At 49.8% G+C, this 22,449-nt stretch overlaps 1 protein-coding gene across 1 annotated transcript in view; it reads left to right on the forward strand.

The window, feature by feature from the left end:
• The first annotated feature begins 347 nt into the window (after positions 1–347).
• SEC22B (SEC22 homolog B, vesicle trafficking protein) overlaps positions 348–22,449 on the forward strand; it is a 177,311-nt gene continuing 155,209 nt past the window's right edge. The window contains exon 1 of the mRNA XM_078687005.1: positions 348–574. Coding sequence (XP_078543131.1) covers positions 500–574 — 75 coding nt within the window. The 5' untranslated portion in view covers positions 348–499. The remainder of the gene's footprint in view (positions 575–22,449) is intronic.

A 22,449-nucleotide genomic window follows, 5' to 3' on the forward strand; every position in this document is an offset into this window, starting at 1 on the left:
ATGATGCAAAGTTCTCTCCTCTAAGCATCATGACGCCCATGGTTTTCCTTGTGTTAAACGGGTTAGCATTCTAGCTTTTCAGTAAAACTCGCTTTATATTAACAGAGTCGTCCTACGTCAGTTTCTAAGCTCTCTTAAACACTAGAACGAGTCATGTTTTGGTATTCAATAGTTGGTTGAGTAAACACAATCACGTTCACTGAACCACTAGGCAGGGTCATCCGCGCATTACTTATAGGTGAGTCAGCCTGCAGCCAAGATGGTTGTCTGCACACACGGCCACGTCATTACTGCCGTGCTTTCTCCAACCTTGCGTGTTCCATTCCATGTGCCACGCCTCCTTTTCCGCGCATGCACCATTTACTACCGAGGTCCAAGAGCAAGGACCGAAGAGGCTGCCGGGAGTGCACGGTCGACGTAGGACAGCTTGTGCTGACTGCCGCCTAACTCATCGGCGGACGGTCACTGGGGCGACAGCAATACGACCCAGTCACTCACGATGGTGCTGCTGACTATGATCGCCCGTGTGGCGGACGGGCTGCCGCTAGCAGCCTCGATGCAAGAGGATGAGCAGGTGACACCCCTCTCTTTATCACACCACACAGACAGTACATGTAAGACGAAGCAGTGTCAGGTGGCCAACGTTCATAATCAAGATCGCTGGTGCCGTCAGTAAACGCCTGCCATTCCTAACAGCTCAGTATGTATATAGAATGCAGATCCATTTCAAGATCGTAGAGGGGTTGAGAGAGCACATACTCCTGTCCAGGCTCACCAAAGCTTCAGATGGCACAGAATTATGCCGATGTCATGCAGAGTGTAAAAGAATCCAAAACCTCAGCGAAGCTGGGTAACCATGTTCGACTCGGCTTGGGCTCAACATCCTGTGATTCTGGGCAAATCACTTAACTCCCCATGAATGCCCAAAAAATAACGTGTCCTTGTGTAATGTAACCGATGCTCGTGTAAGGCGCCCCAAAACCTTTCTGGTCTAGTTCACGCTATATAACACTGCAACAACAAAAAAACCTACTTATGATCACTCACATAGCACATTGTCAACAATGTTGAACTCTCTTTAAGATATCACAGGATGTCTGTGTGCAGAACCCTACGCGGGATAATACAGTCAGTAAGTCCAGCCCTGCTTTCTGATCAGTTAGGCTGCTGAGCCTTCCTCATGATAACACGACGGCCTGATAATAGAAAGCTCAACTCCGGTCACACACGCTTTCAGGTAAAACGAATACCTGCCCAGAACCAAACAAGGTACAGAGCAGGGTCTGAGTCAAATAGTTGTCGGAGATCGCAGAACCCTGTCCATAGTAACGTAGCGTGTCAGAATAGAGTCGTGCCCCGGTTTAGAGTATTGGAGTGCACAGAGTATCACTTAACTATTTATGAGTTTAAAAAGCGCACTGTCACCAACTGGAATCCAGGCGGTGGCCATAACAGCTGAGGAAGACAAAGAAAAGGAGATGTAGCAATATCCTTTGAAGAATACCTTTAGTAACCTAACTTCAGCAATAGAACTTCGGTACACAAAGCACATTGGCTGATGCGGATCAAAGGGCTCTATTGGGGATGTATCTTCTTAGTCGCTTTTGCAGGGGAAGTGGACCCATCCCATTGCAAGCTTTAAACACCATGCATATGGATTTAAACCAAATGCTTTGAAAAAGTGGTAGCCAGTGAAGCTCCATTAATACTAGGGAGTCAAAAGCTCTTCGAGGTAGAATTAAAACAAGTTTAGCGGCTGCCTTCTGGACCCTAGATTAGTGATGTAAAAGATATTCTGGGGCATCTAGAACAAGTGCAGTGCAATAATCCAAGCGACTGAGAATAACGCTGTGGACAACCATGGCTCTAGAGGAAGAGGGAAGTAATGGCAGGATCTTCAGAGGAGCTTTCAGAAGCGTATAACAGGTTCCTGCTGTTTTAGTTACATGAATTTCCATACTACGTTTGTCATCAAAGTTGACTCGTAAGTTCTGAACCGAATTAAGAAGAAATATACTGAGCTTACCAGAGATCACATGGTTAAATGGACTTCAGCACTAACACCTTCTGGCCTGCCTGATATCTAGTCAGCAAAGCTTTCTGGCCGTTACGATTCCTTCATCAGTGCTTGCCTAGCCTGTTCGTTTTTCTTTGCCTGAATCATGTATTGTGCCATCATCTACCTAAGCCCAATCACGTAGTCCAACTCCTACTTCTATGGAGACTCTGAGGTTCCTTCCGACCCTGCTCTCACCAAGGTGAGGGGACCCCGCACCGGTTGTCCATTTTGAAGTTCAAACCGACTGAACCCCACTCCCTTCTACGGAATCTCTTGGTAGGCAAACAAGAGGCATGGCAGGAGACAATCCCACTTCCTCTTGAGGTTCTCTGATAGAGTTCCGCTCATGCTCTTTAGTGTTTTGCTAAACCGCGCCACTAAACCATTGGTTTGTGGTTGGTATGCTGCGAAGTAAATGTAAATGTACAGGAATTTATATAGCGCAAATCACCGAGCGGTTTCTAAGCGCTTGCTTAGGGAACCCGTCCTGGTATTCCCCTGTGAGATAACCCCGGCAGGGTATCCGCAAGGTGAAAGCCAGGCATCCCGCCGCGAGGGGCCGTTGTGGAGATTAAGCAAGCTATTGCCCAGAGTCGCAGAGTGTGAACCCGTGAATCGAGTAGGCACCGAAGCGAGAATTGTCGAGTCCATGGACATTTTAGGACTCAAGACCCCGCAGAGCCGGGAATTGAACCCTGGTCCCGGGCTGACCTCTGCTTCCAGGTCTGCCTCCTCTAACCAGTGAGCCACACTTCTCCACTAGTGGTATGTACAACCAGCTTACTCCCACATCCTTCTTATGCAGGAAGAGATTAAGTTGTTTTTCTGGTAAGACATTTTTGTCATTGGAAATCTGACGCTAGGAAAGATCCCTATGAGAGTTTTTGCTACCACCTTTGCAGTCATGCTCCTCAGAGTTAAATCCCCAGGGTCCCTGATTGTGTGATCCCCCATAATCAAGATATACTTGTTTCTTGACTGCGAGGGGGGGGGGGTCAAATTGACCAACTTGTCTATACTTACCTGCTCAAAAGGCACACCTACAACTGGTAGAGGCACTAACGGTTCCTTAGTCTTCCCTTCTGCCTTGCCACTCTTCTGGCAAGCTGGACAGTTTCTACAGAACCTCTCTCTGTCTCTCCACATCCCTGGCCAGTAGAACAGAAGGTCTAATCTATCCTGGGTTTTTCTAAGGGCACTTCATGAGAAGTTCCTATGCACTAATGGAACCACTAGCCTCTTGCTAGTTGCTGGCTTGGGATTTAGCGGTTCACTAAAAAGCAGGCGATCCTCCCAGCGGCCATAATGTTTTCCGACCATTCCTTTGCTGACCTGATCCCGGGCCTCCTTCCAAAGTCCCACAAGCGTAGGGCACTCCTGTGCCTTGCAGTAATATTCCCAGGTAACCCCCCCCTCCAGCTACTAACAAACCTTGCAGCTCTGGAAGCTACCCAGTCTCCAGCAACTGGTCTGTTTCACCAGAGGGTTCGAAACATGTTGACAACATAACATGCCAGGGGAGTTGCAAAAGCGTTTGCATGACACAGGGCGCAATATATAGGAACACTTTGCAGTTTCATGGCCCCTCTTGTCAGTCTTTGGTGACATTTTGTTGCTTCCATCCCCTGGTTTGTTTGTTAAATAGGGGCCACCACTTATTTCGAAATTAAATATAGGCTCCTTTTTGGTGTTAAAATTGAGAACTGTGATATATTTCTGTTCATGTTTATTCGAAGTGCATGTTCCACAATTTGTGTTTATTCACTGTTTAATGTATTGTGTTCTTTGCTTTTATGTCAAATAGTCTACAACTAGTAGTCTCTGAAGTTAACAATTGTTGTTTGTTTGCTCCAATGTCTGTGAGAAATGCCAAAAAAACTAGGAATGATCTAGTGAAAAAAGAATTATGAAATAAATGGTGACCATGCTAATTGAGTTCCATGGTCACAAACATAAAATAATGTGAAGCAACGTCAGCACTGGCTCTTGTTTTGTATTTGATAACTCTTGCTGAAGGCTGTAGCCTTCCCCATCTATGAGTGTAGCGCTTTGGGTTCCCCTCGCAGTACAACAAGACTTCAATCTATGAGACCGGCCCATTTGACAAAAAAATAGCATTAGGGATCCAGATAACATAACAGTTGAGTACTCCGGGCAGGAGTACACATCTCTAACCATGCAGAGGACTTTTCTATATCTACATGCCCCATATATTATGTCAGTGCTGTTGAGTCCTTGATATCAGGCACAAAGTCGAAACGTTGTCCAAAACACACAGACTAAATTGACTACACCTGGCTAAAATCTACTCACCATAGCTTTATATTACTAATGGACTCAAGATGTGTCTATTTTTGTATATGCACACTTTTTATGTGTGTGGTAACTTGTTTTCTTTTGTGTGAGCCCTCAGGACACAGAGCATACTTTAAATGTTCTTTCTTCTAAGCACCCATTTTTTTTAATAATATGAATGTTCTTAGTTTTTTGATGGATTTTGAAAAGAAATGCATTCTGTAATGAACTCTGAACTAAGTGGGCTAGCTTACATTACAATGTTTACATTAATGGGCTCAGTAATCGATTCACTGTTTATTCAGTTATTTACTCCTTAATAATTGATTCCATAGTTAAACTATTATTCTTCAACTATAAATGTGTACCCAGGTTCACTTTGGCATAATTGTTTCTTTTTTGTACTCTATTGATGGTAAAACTGGGTTTGTGTGGGTAGTCCCCATTCAGTGGGGATAAATTCATAATCGCACAGTAGTGGTGGCATGTGCCAAACCATCAAACCAGTACCATGGAGCTTGTAATGCAGGCCATACATGGACTGGAAGTAGGCGGGAAGTGGTCATTTCTCGGTTGGAATGCTTTGCGAGTCTGTGCTCATATAAAAACTTACATGTGAAAGAGTATTCACTTCCTCCTCCTCCTCTCCAATCTCTTTCCTATTGGAAACATTTGGAAGTTGACTCCTGACAAAGCAGGAGTAGAACTTTGATCACTCTGTCCATCATCCCCTTTGGTTTTGCTTTGTTCGCCCTAAGTTGGCAGGGTATGCCCAGACGTGGGTCCCTTGCTCACTTTGCCATTGGATTCAAGCTAGCCTGGCTGATGACGGCTGATTAGCCAGAAACCGGTCCCAGGATGCTTGTTTCCGGTCCAGGGAAGACATGGCTAGGTAGTTCGGGCTGGACTGTTCCCATGAGACACAGGGTCAGACTGATTTGCATATGGCCATGTCTGAACTGGGGTGGCGGATTGAGCTAAAGAATGATGATGGATTAAACCCAGATAAGTTGACTGGGGGTGAGTGCTTGCAATGTTCAACACTCTGTCCATCATTCCCTTTGGTTTTGCCTAGTAAATTAATACATTTGATTAAAACGGGGACAATCTGCAGTTAAGACAGACATTTTTAAGCATGTCGCATAAAGGTCAGACTTCTAAATTATTTGTGCACAGTTCAGCAATATTAGGTTCACTTTTAGTTACAGGAAACTTGCTTCTTCATAGTTCTATGGCCTACACACAGCACTGACTGCTTATTGCTGTTTGTACATTTTAAATGTGTTTCATTTCAGCTGTAATTTAAAAAACAAAAATATTAATCTTTGGACATTCTAACTGTTAATCTAAATAATTTAAATTTTAATTAGTTGTTCTATTCAGTAGTCTAGCTTGAAAAGCGACTTATTTGAGGGTTATCAGCGCTGCTTCCCAGTAGATGTTTTCTAGGGTCCCCACATCTGACTCACATTTTCCCCTGAGTTTTCCTAGGTTATCTGGGGTGTTAAGGATAGTGCGGTATAGTTGTGACACCCCTTGTGGGTAAGCATGCTCCACAAGACCCAGATCTCAAGTGGGCAATGATCCAGTAGTTCGGTACCCAGGACATTCTCTGCCTTCAGGGCATGGGCTGGTTTCAGAAACTTGAACTGTGGGAAAGGGTCCAGGGTAAATTCCTGTTGCAGATACACAAATGACTCAAGTTCCCCCCACTAGTACATTTCCTACTGTTTCTATTTCGATTTGTTTGGTGGAAATCAACAAGCCTTCCCATTTCGGCGATCAGTTGGCATTTACATCGAAGGATGGCCAGGGTACAACTCCCCTTCCAATCCAGGGACCTGGTTGTCTCGTCCCAAGCTTTTCGGTTGGTCTAGGGTGGTTCAGCCAAGGTGTTTCCGGTCATGTGTCCCGTAGATGTAATCTCCCTCATAGACGCTGTCTCCATCCTATATGCCGCTTCGTTGTACTGGCTATACCACCAGTCATTGAAGGTTTGCAACTGCACGGCCCTATGGTACGCCCTCATGTCAGGTAGTGCTAGGCCTCCATATTAAGATGACCTGTATAGCGTCCGCAGAGCTATTCTCGGGGTGCCCTCATTCCATAGTAGTGTTGGTGGCTTTTTGTCCAACCTAGCAATATTTTTCAGGGATGCAAAACAGGGTGTTTTGCAGCACATAGTTATTTAGGTACAATGATCATTTTATAAAGGGCCAATTCTGCCCATTATTTTTATGGTAAGTTTAAGCCATCTCTCAGAGTTCATGTGGAATTCTCCCAGGACTCGCTCGAAGATGAGTTCTAGGAAACGCTCTGCATTTGGTGTGATGTTGATACTCATAAACAGTCTTGGTCAGTCTGCTGTCGCCCGTCACATTGTGCAGTCCCCCCCCAGGCTCCCAGCTGGCAGGTGATGGACTTCTCTCAATTTATGTGGTACCCAGAGTAAGTCTCTAAAACCGGGAACACCTATAGTTCCATCGCGATTGACACCTCTGTGTCTGCCACATTTATCAGTAAGTTATTAGCATGCAACAGTTTTTTTTCCAGTGTGTTAATTTTGCAGGGGAAGTTCATTATGTATGGCCTTTATCATACTCAGCAAGCTAGTTGTTCAATCACAATGCTAACAGGAAGGGTGACCGTGAACACCCCTGCCTCGTACCTCGCCTGAGCGCAAACGTCTCTGAAATCACTCCGCTCACCTGCACTGCTGCGGGGGACGTTCTTTATAGAGTGAGGTCACCCATGGGCAATACTTTGGCCCGAAGCCCAACACTTCAGGGACTCAAGCAAGTGCTACCATTGTGTGGAATCAAACTATTTTTCACCATCCATTGACCATGCTTTGGGTTCTCTTTCTATCTTAATCTTGTCCAGCCAAAGATGTAGCCATCTAAGACCCATCTGATGTGGGTGGATCAAGTCAGATATCACTCCCACCAAACAAGTTGCCAGAATCCTGGCCATGATTTTACTGTTGGTGTTCAGTAACAAAATAGGTCTTTATAAGGAACACAAATCATATGATTTGTCTTTCTTAGGAGTGACTACTAGAATTGTGTGATTAAGATGGGACATCAAGGTTTCTTTGTCTCTCGCTGTGCCAAATAAGTTGAGCAGCTGGGGGTTGAGAAGGCAGACTTGGCACTTATAAAGCTCCACTGGGGGGCCATTGGCCCTAGACGTCTTCCCAGATTGGATCGCCTGCACAACTTCCCAATCGCCTCCTCTATTAGTTTTGCTTATAGTATCTCTTGACTGGCTGCGTCAAGATGAGGGCTGGCACCTCCCCAAGGAAGGCCACGATGTCTTGGTCTGTACAGTTTCTACAGGGAGCATAATGTTTTTGGTAGTACCCTGCAAATGCCTGGGCTATATCTGTATCAGTATGAGCAGCATCCCCCTCCCGCCCCCTCCCATCAGTCTGCACTACCACCACCCACATCGCTTCCTCTTGCCTCCCCAGCCATACCAGAAGGGTTGGTGAGCTAGCTGGGTCACATGGTTGTGATACTGCTGTCTTATCGCCTGAAGGCATAAGTAGGTTGCCTTTTTACCTGACTTTACCCAGGTCCGTTCCAGTGGTAGGAGATCGCTCCCCAGCTGATGGGTCCTTTCCTCCCTGTGTTTCTTTTTTAGGGCAATAATGGTCTAGGCTTTGTCCCCAAGTATTGCTTAATAAGCCCCCCCACAAAGGGTGACTGGGGAAGCCACGACCCCTCATACTCCTTGAAGTATAACTGGATGTCTTTCCAGAGATTCCGCTGTGTCTACGTCATTTAAGGACAAGCTTCAAGTTGCTAGATATGTGCCTAGCAATGGAGTAGGTAACCCAGTTTGACCAATAGCAGCGAGTGATCCGTTATTTCCTGCGCCAGGTATCTCAAAACCCTTCACAACAACATCACAAACTAAAATGAAACTTTTCAAACACTCACCACTAGTCACAGAGCTGTGTTTAATTCATCGTTATTTTGCTGCCCACATCACCCCAGTTTGGACCCAGCCATATGAAAATCAGTCTTCACTCTGCTCCCCTTGGGAACAGTCCAGCCCGAACTGCCAAGCCAAGTCATTCCTGGACTGGAAACAAGCATCCTGGGTATCATCCCTCATCAGTAAGGCTAGCTTGAATCCGGTGGTGCATAGAGCAAGGGACTCATGTCCGTGCATAACTTTTTTATTTATTTATTTATTTTATTTTGTTGACAGTACAAAAAGAAAGCACACATTGCAAAATACATAGTAATCAGAGGCCCCCGGGCATACCCTTAGCCACTTAGGGTGCACATAGCATCATCACTAAATAAAATGATAAAGGACGGAGTGTGTAAAGTCTCCCCAGTTTGGCCCATGTAGCAAGTTGGCTGGTATGTGCCTCCTCATGGGTTCGGCCACTCAGTTTGACCAATAGCAGTGAGTGATTGGATATCCCCTGGGCAAGGTATCTCACAACTCTTACCTAGGTCAGTTCTCTCAAAGGGAGAACCATGTAGTTCAGTTGTGTCTGTGTCCCTTGGGCTTCAGAAAGGAACATGTATTGTCTATCTCCTGGGTGGTGGTGTCTACAAACATCACCTAGGCCCAGAGCTTGGGAGTGACACGCTAGCTCCCTAGGTGTTCTATTGTGGAGCTGTCTGGGCAAAAGCATATTAAGGTCCCCATCCAGTACCTCCTTCAAGTCCCCATCCAATGGGTGAAAGTCGCTGGGTGCGTCTAAGAGAATAGGGCCTCCAACACTCTCTGGAGTCTTAGAGAGGAATTCGCATTTGTGATGAGAACTTTTTGTCTACCCCAGTCTCCCCTCACTGCCACATTACACCCTCTCGGATCTTCCCATTGTATTTTTCACCTGAAAGGAGCGGGAAGGGGGGGGGGGAAGTCTTTTTGGCTAGGCCTGCTACTCCCCAGTAGACTCTCGTAAACGTTGCATGGGCGCCAGACCTCGTTAGAGGCAACAGCTTGTTCTTCCCAGTAAATGCGTTTCCTGCAGAAGCATCAGGGCAGGATCTAGGGCCAGATGTAGGTAGGGAAAATTTACCGATTCTTATTTACCGAATTTTACCGATTCGGTAAATAAGAATCGGTAAATAAGAAGGGGGGAGATGTAGGAACATCCAGATGTTCCTTTTACCGAATCGGTAAAAATCGGTATTTACCGATTCGGTAAATACCGACCGGTAATGCCCATTCATTCCTATGGGCTTTGAAGCCCATAGGAATGAATGGGCATTACCGGTCGGTATTTACCGAATCGGTAAATACCGATTTTGACAAGGGTGCAGGGGGTGTCACTTTGACACCCTCTAGCACCCCCAAAAAAGGTTCGGGGGCCATGTGGCAGGCATACCTGCCCTAAGGGCAGGTCTGCCTGTCATATGGCACAGGTGTGCATGCACACATGTGCATGCACACCTGAATCGGTATTTTACCATCAAATTGAATTTGATGGTAAAATACCGAATTTGTAGGGCTTGTGGGACTCAGAAGAGTCCCACCTACATCCCAATTTTACCGAATCTGTAAAAATACCGGTCGGTAAATTTACCGACCGGTATATTTACCGATTCGGTAAAATTACCGAATTGGCCTGTTTCCTTCCCCCTACATGTCAACAGCCAAATACCGGTCGGTAACGGCCGAATTCGGCCGTTACCGACCGGTATTTGGCTACCTACATCTGGCCCCTAGTCTTTAAATATATTGTGCGACCATTCCCCTCCTAATTTTACTCCCTAATCCATTAACGTTGCACAAAAGGACAGTCAACGCCTCACTGTGTTGTGTCCCATTTGCGATTGTCCGTTCCCTTCTTGCCCCTGTTAGCTTCCGATGATGCGCTCAAGGGTCCCCTCCTTGCATCTACCATGATGGGTGCATTTGACTGTTTTCCTTATTGTGCCAAACTATACATTTATTTAACAACCCCATCTGAACCCCCCTCCCATATTTCCCTGATATGAATGTTTAACTACCCATTTCCCCAACACTGGAAATGTCTGTCGCCCACCCCACGTTTATTCAACTGATATCTTCCCTCCAAAACCACACACGACTAAACGTATACGTGAAATAAAGGACCTCCATTACAGGATAACTGGTCAGCCTCTTGACAAGTTACATAAGATATTGTAGGGTAACCCGGCAAACCCGGGGCTGGGGATTCCCACCTTCTGAAAGTACAGCTGTCCGGGTGGAAAGTCATGAGGGGTCAGCTGAGTGCTCATCCTGGCAAGTAGAAGGGTCTGCGCAGATCGCTCACCTCCATCAATCCCATTTAGGTCCGCATCAGGCCCAGACGAGATTGAGCACCGAAGAGACTAAGCCCTGTGCTTGGTTGATCTTCCTCCCAGCTAGTTTAACTTTTGAACAGGGAGATCCTCTCGATTTTCTGGCCTCGGCGGATCCCCTTCCCCAGAGGTCTCTCTCTTCCGTTGCCCACTTACAAACCTGCTCAGATGTCTCAAAGAAGTGAGTTTTAAATATCGCTTTCAGTTCAGTTGGCAAAATTTGCATAGACTAGAGATTGGGGGCTCAGAGCTTTTGCTTAATTTCATTGAAGAATCGCCTGTGCTGCTAAACCGCCCTTGTGTAGTCGGGGAAAGATCATGATGCATTCCATGCGTCATGAAATCAAGAGGCTTGGTCCATCCGTTAGCCTGATAGGATAGCACTCGGGCAATCTGAGGGCGTCCTGGGAAGGTGGGTGGGGGCGCTCCAGGCCGGTGATCTGTGGACCTTCTCCACCACAAACCTCTGCAACAACTTGTACCCACGATTTTCACCACTGTTCCTGAAACTTTTCAGTGTCTGAGGACTCCACACCCACCGGATTCCTACAAACCTCAAGTAATTCCTATGGGAATAGTTTTCAGCCTCTTCGGCACCAGGGCTGCCATGGAGTTGAGTAGTTTAGAGACCTGTTTTTTTTAAGTGTGTACACCTAGTCTTCTACTGATGAGACGCGATGTTTGGCTTCTGTGACTTGACTAGCAACATTTCTAAGGGCCTGGCATAGGAGTGATACATCAATCGCCAATGATTTGTGAGTTCGCTGTGGGGCTTGGAGGGCTGGGCTTTGTCCTGCACCAATGGTGGACGTGTATTGATTCATCTTGGCTTGCATTTACGCAGGCAGTGGTGGCTTTTTAGGTCGAGCCTAGCTGTCTGCTCGACGACTATTGTCACCCGTCTCTGGGAATGTGGACACGAGATGTGCACGAGCGCAGATTTCACCTCGTGGGCGCGCCGCGCCCATCTCCTGCCGCAGATTCCAGTGCGCAAACACACACACAGCTACACTCACGCATGCGCACATACACAGTCACACACAGGCACACACACACACTACATACACACACGCACCCCCCCTTAAACAGACACACGTGCACACAGACAGGCACAGACACACGCGCGTACACCTTCCCCTCCACTCACCGGGCTCTTTCCGCGTGTCCCTCGGCAGCCAGCATTCAGCATGCAGTGTTCCAGGACGTTCTCCCGGCATTTCCTTCCTGTTTCTTTGCAGGCCCCGCCCACGTCCCAACGAAGGCTGCCTGACTTCCGCTAGCACTCCGTGGCATTTTTTTTTTGTATTGCATTGGCTCTAGTACGATTAGCCTGCAACAATTGTTAAAAAAAGCTAGGTACGTAACGCGATCTTGCTTGCGAAGCAGAGACACATTTCTTTAGTTGTGTGTGTATTTATGTATTCATTGGTATACTGTGTAGTGCTGACATGTTGCGCCCATACACTCTATAGCGTTTTGAATGGGGGGAAGAAAGCACCAGGCTCGTTCTAATCTTTTTGGTAAACAAACCGTTTAATTGTATTTATTTGATCATGATATAGCTCCTTTACACCACATAGGGAGCCACTGTCCATGCTTTTTCCCTCCTCCCTGCCCCCCGTTTTGCGTAGCACTGACAGGCTTCCTTTTTAGGCGCTTCAGTACGCTTAGCATGCAACAATTGATAAAAACTAGGTATGTAACGCGATCTTGCTTGCGAAGCAGAAACACGTTTTTTAATTGTGTGTATTTAGTTATTCATTAGTATTTTGTGTAGTGCCGACATGTTGCGCCCATACACTCTATAGCGTTTCTAAATGGGGGAAAAAGCGCCGGGCTCGTACTAATCTTTATGGTAAACAGACCGGTTTATTGAATTGTATTTATTGTAGCTTGATATAGCTCCTTTACACCACTTAGGGAGTCTGGAGACGGCAAGGGGTAAAATCTGGACGCATTCTATCATTTGCATACAATATAAAATACGCATTTTACATTTCTTCAGGGCTAACTTTTAAAATATGTGTAGTGCCTGCATTTTGCCGTTAAGTGCACCTCATTTTCGTGGAGAACGCAGAGTTGCGCTTAGTGCATTGGTTTTAGCTGGGGAGTCCTTTATTATTTACCAGTCCAGTGCATAGCGCCATGTCACCTTTCAGACAACTTACAGCACCTTGCGATTCTGAAGTGAGAAAAGGTTGAGCTAGGCACTCTGCATTATTTTCCAGCTGGACACACATTTATTATTTTCCAACTGGACACACATTTATTATCAATTCCTTGCACCACGCGCTTAGATGCCCTGTCCTGAAGGAGAAGGAGGGGGCGGGGCTGCAGGCTGACTGAGGGGTGGTAGAGCACGCGGAGCAGAAGAGAAGTCACTTTATCGACAGGGGGGTCTATCTGGAGAGTTTCTTTAAACACGTCTTCAGTGTAGCATTAGCCGAGCCACGTTGTAAGCTCCTGTGCCTGCCGGCTGATACGGTGCACACTGGCATGTAGTGGAAAATGTGAAGATTGTCCTCCCAGGACAGACACTGCACCAGGGCCCCTTGCACACGATCACTCATCGCTTCACTCATGCACACATAGGCTGAGCACTACTGTAAGTTCCATGTCCACCGGCTGGCACACCGGATGTTTCCATGTGCTCATAAAGGCAGCCTTCCCAGGACACACACCAGGGATCAGTGCATACGATCACACGCCCCTTCACGTATACAAGGACACAAGGACTGAGCAGCACCAGTGGTCTTGCAATGCAATAGGTCTTGCATTTGCGAGACTTTGAGCTACTGGCATTGTAAACTACAAACCTTTTATCTATGTGTTGGTTTTGAAAACAGATAAATAACAAGCATTTACAATGCAACGGTTTCGCCTTTGCAAAAGTTAGAGCTTTTGGCATTGTAAATGACAACAAGCATTTACAATGCAATGGTTTCGCCTTTGAAAAATTAAATTATTGGCATTGTAAATGACAAAATTTGTATTTATGTGTTGGTTTTGGAAACAGATAAATAAATGACATTGTCATTTACATTGACATTAGCTTAATCTCTGCAGTCACTCTGCACTCCCTATGCACTCTGCACTCTGCACTCCCTATGCACTCTGCACTCTGCACTCCCTATGCACTCCATATGCACTCTGCACTCCGCACTCCCTATGCACTCTGCACCCCCTATGCACTCTGCACTCCCTATGCACTCTGAACTCCCTATGCACTCTGAACTCCCTATGCACTCTGCACTCCCTATGCACTCTGCACTCTCTATGCACTCTGCACTCTCTATGCACTCTGCACTCTCTATGCACTCTGCAATCTCTATGCACTCTGCACTCCCTATGCACTCTGCACTCCCTATGCACTCTGCACTCCCTATGCACTCTGCACTCCCTATGCACTCTGCACTCCCTATGCACTCTGCACTCTGCACTCCCTATGCACTCTGCACTCCCTATGCACTCTGCACTCCCTATGCACTCTGCACTCCCTATGCACTCTGCACTCCCTATGCACTCTGCACTCCCTATGCACTCTGCACTCCCTATGCACTCTGCACTCCCTATGCACTCTGCACTCCCTATGCACTCTGCACTCTGCACTCCCCACTCCCTATGCACTCTGCACTCCCTATGCACTCTGCACTCCCTATGCACTCTGCACTCCCTATGCACTCTGCACTCCCTATGCACTCTGCACTCCCTATGCACTCTGCACTCCCTATGCACTCTGCACTCCCTATGCACTCTGCACTCCCTATGCACTATGCACTCTGCACTATGCACTCCCTATGCACTCTGCACTCTGCACTCCCTATGCACTCTGCACTCTGCACTCCCTATGCACTCTGCACTCCCTATGCACTCTGCACTCTGCACTCCCTATGCACTCTGCACTCCCTATGCACTCTGCACTCCCTATGCACTCTGCACTCTAGCACTCCCTACTCACTCTGCCCTCTGCACTCCCTATGCACTCTGCACTCCCTATGCACTCTGCACTCTAGCACTCCCTACTCACTCTGCCCTCTGCACTCCCTATGCACTCTGCACTCCCTATGCACTCTGCACTCTAGCACTCCCTACTCACTCTGCCCTCTGCACTCCCTATGCACTCTGCACTCCCTATGCACTCTGCACTCTAGCACTCCCTACTCACTCTGCCCTCTGCATTCCCTATGCACTCTGCATTCCCTATGCACTCTGCCCTCCCTACTCACTCTGCACTCCCTACTCACTCTGCACTCCCTACGCACTCTGCACTCCCTATGCACTCTGCACTCCCTATGCACTCTGCACTCCCTACGCACTCTGCACTCCCTACGCACTCTGCACTCCCTACGCACTCTGCACTCCCTACGCACTCTGCACTCCCTACGCACTCTGCACTCCCTACGCACTCTGCACTCCCTACGCACTCTGCACTCCCTATGCACTCTGCACTCCCTATGCACTCTGCACTCCCTATGCACTCTGCACTCCCTATGCACTCTGCACTCCCTATGCACTCTGCACTCCCTATGCACTCTGCACTCCCTATGCACTCGGCACTCTGCACTCCCTATGCACTCGGCACTCTGCACTCCCTATGCACTCGGCACTCTGCACTCCCTATGCACTCTGCACTCCCTATGCACTCTGCACTCCCTATGCACTCTGCACTCTGCACTCCCTATGCACTCTGCACTCCCTATGCACTCTGCACTCTGCACTCCCTATGCACTCTGCACTCTGCACTCCCTATGCACTCTGCACTCCCTATGCACTCTGCACTTTCTATGCACTCTGCACATGCACTCTGCACTCTAGCACTCCCTACTCACTCTGCCCTCTGCACTCCCTATGCACTCGGCACTCCCTATGCACTCGGCACTCCCTATGCACTCGGCACTCCCTATGCACTCGGCACTCCCTATGCACTCGGCACTCCCTATGCACTCTGCACTCCCTCTGCACTCTGCACTCCCTATGCACTCCCTATGCACTCTGCACTCCCTCTGCACTCCCTATGCACTCTGCACTCCCTATGCACTCTGCACTCCCTATGCACTCTGCACTCTGCACTCCCTATGCACTCTGCACTCCCTATGCACTCTGCACTCCCTCTGCACTCCCTATGCACTCTGCACTCCCTATGCACTCTGCACTCCCTATGCACTCTGCACTCCCTATGCACTCTGCACTCCCTATGCACTCTGCACTCCCTATGCACTCCCTATGCACTCTGCACTCCCCATGCACTCTGCACTCCCTAGGCACTCTGCACTCCCTAGGCACTCTGCACTCCCTAGGCACTCTGCACTCCCTAGGCACTCTGCACTCCCTAGGCACTCTGCACTCCCTAGTCAGTCTCCACTCCCTAGTCACTCTGCACTCTGCACTCACTACTCTGCTCACTCACTACTCTGCTCACTCACTACTCTGCTCACTCACTTTGCACTCTGAACTCACACTCTGCACTTAATTTTATCAAATACCGAGGAGAGGGGACTGCCTGGAGTGTGCTTATGTGGAGAGAGAGAGGCCGCATGCAGCGTGAGAGAGAGAGGGGAAAAGAGGATGGGGAGGAGAGAGGTGAGAAGAGGGAGAGGGAGGTGTGGGAAAAGGGAAGAAAAGGGAGGAGAGAAAGAGGAGGTCTCTCCTCCCACGCTGCCCTGCACTGTCAAAGTCCCTGTGCAGCTTAGTGCACTGCACTCCCTATGCACTCTGCACTCCCTATGCACTCTGCACTCCCTATGCACTCTGCACTCCCTATGCACTCTGCACTCCCTATGCACTCCCTATGCACTCTGCACTCCCTATGCACTCTGCACTCCCTATGCACTCTGCACTCCCTATGCACTCTGCACTCCCTATGCACTCTGCACTCCCTATGCACTCTGCACTCCCTATGCACTCTGCACTCCCTATGCACTCTGCACTCCCTATGCACTCTGCACTCGGCACTCCCTATGCACTCTGCACTCCCTATGCACTCTGCACTCCCTATGCACTCTGCACTCCCTATGCACTCTGCACTCCCTATGCACTCTGCACTCCCTCTGCACTCTGCACTCCCTCTGCACTCTGCACTCCCTATGCACTCTGCACTCCCTATGCACTCTGCACTCCCTATGCACTCTGCACTCGGCACTCCCTATGCACTCGGCACTCCCTATGCACTCGGCACTCCCTATGCACTCTGCACTCCCTATGCACTCTGCACTCCCTATGCACTCGGCACTCCCTATGCACTCGGCACTCCCTATGCACTCGGCACTCCCTATGCACTCGGCACTCCCTATGCACTCTGCACTCCCTATGCACTCTGCACTCCCTATGCACTCTGCACTCCCTATGCACTCCCTATGCACTCTGCACTCCCTCTGCACTCCCTATGCACTCTGCACTCCCTATGCACTCTGCACTCCCTATGCACTCTGCACTCGGCACTCCCTATGCACTCTGCACTCCCTATGCACTCTGCACTCCCTCTGCACTCCCTCTGCACTCCCTATGCACTCTGCACTCCCTATGCACTCTGCACTCCCTATGCACTCTGCACTCCCTATGCACTCTGCACTCCCTATGCACTCTGCACTCTGCACTCCCTATGCACTCTGCACTCCCTATGCACTCTGCACTCCCTATGCACTCTGCACTCCCTATGCACTCTGCACTCCCTCTGCACTCCCTATGCACTCTGCACTCCCTATGCACTCTGCACTCCCTATGCACTCTGCACTCCCTATGCACTCTGCACTCCCTATGCACTCTGCACTCCCTATGCACTCTGCACTCCCTATGCACTCTGCACTCCCTAGGCACTCTGCACTCCCTAGGCACTCTGCACTCCCTAGGCACTCTGCACTCCCTAGGCACTCTGCACTCCCTAGGCACTCTGCACTCCCTAGGCACTCTGCACTCCCTAGGCACTCTGCACTCCCTAGTCAGTCTCCACTCCCTAGTCAGTCTGCACTCTGCACTCACTACTCTGCTCACTCACTACTCTGCTCACTCACTACTCTGCTCACTCACTACTCTGCTCACTCACTACTCTGCTCACTCACTTTGCACTCTGAACTCACACTCTGCACCTAATTTTATCAAATACCGAGGAGAGGGGACTGCCTGGAGTGTGCTTATGTGGAGAGAGAGAGGCCGCATGCAGCGTGAGAGAGAGAGGGGAAAAGAGGATGGGGAGGAGAGAGGTGAGAAGAGGGAGAGGGAGGTGTGGGAAAAGGGAAGAAAAGGGAGGAGAGAAAGAGGAGGTCTCTCCTCCCACGCTGCCCTGCACTGTCAAAGTCCCTGTGCAGCTTAGTGCACTGCACTCCCTATGCACTCTGCACTCCCTATGCACTCCCTATGCACTCTGCACTCCCTATGCACTCCCTATGCACTCTGCACTCCCTATGCACTCTGCACTCCCTATGCACTCTGCACTCCCTATGCACTCTGCACTCCCTATGCACTCTGCACTCCCTATGCACTCTGCACTCCCTATGCACTCTGCACTCGGCACTCCCTATGCACTCTGCACTCCCTATGCACTCTGCACTCCCTATGCACTCTGCACTCCCTATGCACTCTGCACTCCCTATGCACTCTGCACTCCCTATGCACTCTGCACTCCCTATGCACTCTGCACTCGGCACTCCCTATGCACTCTGCACTCCCTATGCACTCTGCACTCCCTATGCACTCTGCACTCCCTATGCACTCTGCACTCCCTATGCACTCTGCACTCCCTCTGCACTCTGCACTCCCTCTGCACTCTGCACTCCCTATGCACTCTGCACTCCCTATGCACTCTGCACTCCCTATGCACTCTGCACTCCCTATGCACTCTGCACTCGGCACTCCCTATGCACTCGGCACTCCCTATGCACTCGGCACTCCCTATGCACTCTGCACTCCCTATGCACTCTGCACTCCCTATGCACTCGGCACTCCCTATGCACTCGGCACTCCCTATGCACTCGGCACTCCCTATGCACTCGGCACTCCCTATGCACTCTGCACTCCCTATGCACTCTGCACTCCCTATGCACTCTGCACTCCCTATGCACTCCCTATGCACTCTGCACTCCCTCTGCACTCCCTATGCACTCTGCACTCCCTATGCACTCTGCACTCCCTATGCACTCTGCACTCGGCACTCCCTATGCACTCTGCACTCCCTATGCACTCTGCACTCCCTCTGCACTCCCTCTGCACTCCCTATGCACTCTGCACTCCCTCTGCACTCCCTATGCACTCTGCACTCCCTATGCACTCTGCACTCCCTATGCACTCTGCACTCCCTATGCACTCTGCACTCTGCACTCCCTATGCACTCTGCACTCCCTATGCACTCTGCACTCCCTATGCACTCTGCACTCCCTATGCACTCTGCACTCCCTCTGCACTCCCTATGCACTCTGCACTCCCTATGCACTCTGCACTCCCTATGCACTCTGCACTCCCTATGCACTCTGCACTCCCTATGCACTCTGCACTCCCTATGCACTCTGCACTCCCTAGGCACTCTGCACTCCCTAGGCACTCTGCACTCCCTAGGCACTCTGCACTCCCTAGGCACTCTGCACTCCCTAGGCACTCTGCACTCCCTAGGCACTCTGCACTCCCTAGTCAGTCTCCACTCCCTAGTCAGTCTGCACTCTGCACTCACTACTCTGCTCACTCACTACTCTGCTCACTCACTACTCTGCTCACTCACTACTCTGCTCACTCACTACTCTGCTCACTCACTTTGCACTCTGAACTCACACTCTGCACCTAATTTTATCAAATACCGAGGAGAGGGGACTGCCTGGAGTGTGCTTATGTGGAGAGAGAGAGGCCGCATGCAGCGTGAGAGAGAGAGGGGAAAAGAGGATGGGGAGGAGAGAGGTGAGAAGAGGGAGAGGGAGGTGTGGGAAAAGGGAAGAAAAGGGAGGAGAGAAAGAGGAGGTCTCTCCTCCCACGCTGCCCTGCACTGTCAAAGTCCCTGTGCAGCTTAGTGCACTGCACTCCCTATGCACTCTGCACTCCCTATGCACTCCCTATGCACTCTGCACTCCCTATGCACTCCCTATGCACTCTGCACTCCCTATGCACTCTGCACTCCCTATGCACTCTGCACTCCCTATGCACTCTGCACTCCCTATGCACTCTGCACTCCCTATGCACTCTGCACTCCCTATGCACTCGGCACTCCCTATGCACTCTGCACTCGGCACTCCCTATGCACTCTGCACTCCCTATGCACTCTGCACTCCCTATGCACTCTGCACTCCCTATGCACTCGGCACTCCCTATGCACTCGGCACTCCCTATGCACTCGGCACTCCCTATGCACTCGGCACTCCCTATGCACTCGGCACTCCCTATGCACTCGGCACTCCCTATGCACTCGGCACTCCCTATGCACTCGGCACTCCCTATGCACTCGGCACTCCCTATGCACTCGGCACTCCCTATGCACTCGGCACTCCCTATGCACTCGGCTCTCCCTATGCACTCGGCACTCCCTATGCACTCTGCACTCCCTATGCACTCTCTATGCACTATGCACTCTCTATGCACTATGCACTCCCTATGCACTCTACACTCCCTATGCACTCTGCACTCCCTATGCACTCTGCACTCCCTATGCACTCTGCACTCCCTATGCACTCCCTAGTCACTCTGCACTCCCTAGTCACTCTGCACTCCCTAGTCACTCTGCACTCCCTAGTCACTCTGCACTCCCTAGTCACTCTGCACTCCCTAGTCACTCTGCACTCCCTAGTCACTCTGCACTCCCTAGTCACTCTGCACTCCCTAGTCACTCTGCACTCCCTAGTCACTCTGCACTCCCTAGTCACTCTGCACTCCCTAGTCACTCTCCACTCTCCTCTCTCCACTCTCCACTCTCCTCTCTCCTCTCTCCTCTCTCCACTCACTACTCTGCTCACTCACTACTCTGCTCACTCACTACTCTGCTCACTCACTACTCTGCTCACTCACTACTCTGCTCACTCACTCTGCACTCACTACTCTGCACACTCACTTTGCACTCTGCACTCACACTATGCACTCAATTTTATCAAATACCGAGGAGAGGGGACTGCCTGGAGTGTGCTTATGTGGAGAGAGAGAGGCCGCATGCAGCATGAGAGAGAGAGGGGAAAAGAGGATGGGATGGGGAGAGGTGAGAAGAGGGAGAGGGAGGTGGGGAGAAGGGAAGAAAAGGGAGGAGAGAAAGAGGAGAGGTCTCTCCTCCCACGCTGCCCTGCACTGTCAAAGTCCCTGTGCAGCTTAGTGCACACCCAGGATGTTCGATTTAGATGTATAGAGTTTAACCAATCAGGGAATGTTCCTTTTTTACTCTACATGGAATTAAAGTACATGTATTACAAACGCATGGTGAATTAAACTCAAACATGTTTATATCGTTTGTCACTTCTTATTGCAAAGTTGGTGAGGCAAGTCTTAGTGGACAAGTCTTAGTGAAAAAGGGAGTAAAACAGCAGGCAGCTTGACTTGGGGTTATTGGGTCTCACTGCTGTCGGTGCCGATGTTAATTGGAGACCAGCACTGGCTCCATTATACAGTACATGGTTCGCTAAAGTGACGGGAACAGTAAAACATCCTGCTATGGAGACAGAGACACATATGTGTTTATTGTAGTGGATATACTGATTTCGAATGTCTGCTCCACGTAGCCTCGCTTTAAAGCAGCTTGTCCATCTGCAGCTCGTCCGACATCATACTCCGTGCAAGGGAGGCTGTCTGAGTTAAAACACCACGTCATTTCTGCAAGACAAAATGAAATAAACCCCGCCCACGGCCGCATGACGTTGCAGAGGGAAGAAATCACGGGAACGCGCACGAATCTGGTCCGGCCATGACGGACAGATCTCTGTTCCAATGGCTAGCCTCCATTTATGGAGCTAGCCAATGGAACAGAGGGGCAGATTCCAAGCCACACTGTTCTAACATTAGATTTCGCCTGCGCCGAAAACCTGCGCAGAGCGCAGCCTTCGGCGAGGCGAAACCTAAAAATGTTATTTATGTGTTGGTTTTGAAAACAGATAAATAAATGGCATTGTAATTTACATTGCCAACAGCTTAATCTCTTGCAAATGTAAGACCTATTGTACCCTACTAGACGAGCTCAGCAGACAGCAATTCCTACCACACACACACACCCAGAGCCACACACACACACACACACACACACACACCCAGAGCCACACACCCAGAGCCACACACACACACACACACACAGAGCCACACACACACACACACACACACCCAGAACCACACACACACCCAGAGCCACACACACACCCAGAGCCACACACACACCCAGAGCCACACACACACACACCCAGAGCCACACACACCCACACACCCAGAGCCACCCACACACCCACAGCCACCCACACACCCAGAGCCACACACACACACACACACACCCAGAGCCACACACACACACACACACACCCAGAGACACACACACACACACACACACACACACACACACACACACACTCCCGGAGCCACACACACACCCAGAGCCCCACACACCCAGAGCCACACACACCCACACACCCAGAGCCACACACACCCACACACCCAGAGCCACACACACACACCTAGGAGAGCAAGCACAGCGAGGAGGCAGGGAAACAAGCACAGCGAGGGGGCAGGGAAGCAAGCGCAGCGAGGGGGCAGGGAAGCAAGCGCAGCCAGGGGGCAGGGAAGCAAGCGCAGCCAGGGGGCAGGGAAGCAAGCGCAGCCAGGGGGCAGGGAAGCAAGCGCAGCCAGGGGGCAGGGAAGCAAGCG

The sequence above is a fragment of the Lissotriton helveticus genome, chromosome 1_1, assembly GCF_964261635.1.
Source record: "Lissotriton helveticus chromosome 1_1, aLisHel1.1, whole genome shotgun sequence".
Classification (NCBI taxonomy): Eukaryota; Metazoa; Chordata; class Amphibia; order Caudata; family Salamandridae; genus Lissotriton; species Lissotriton helveticus.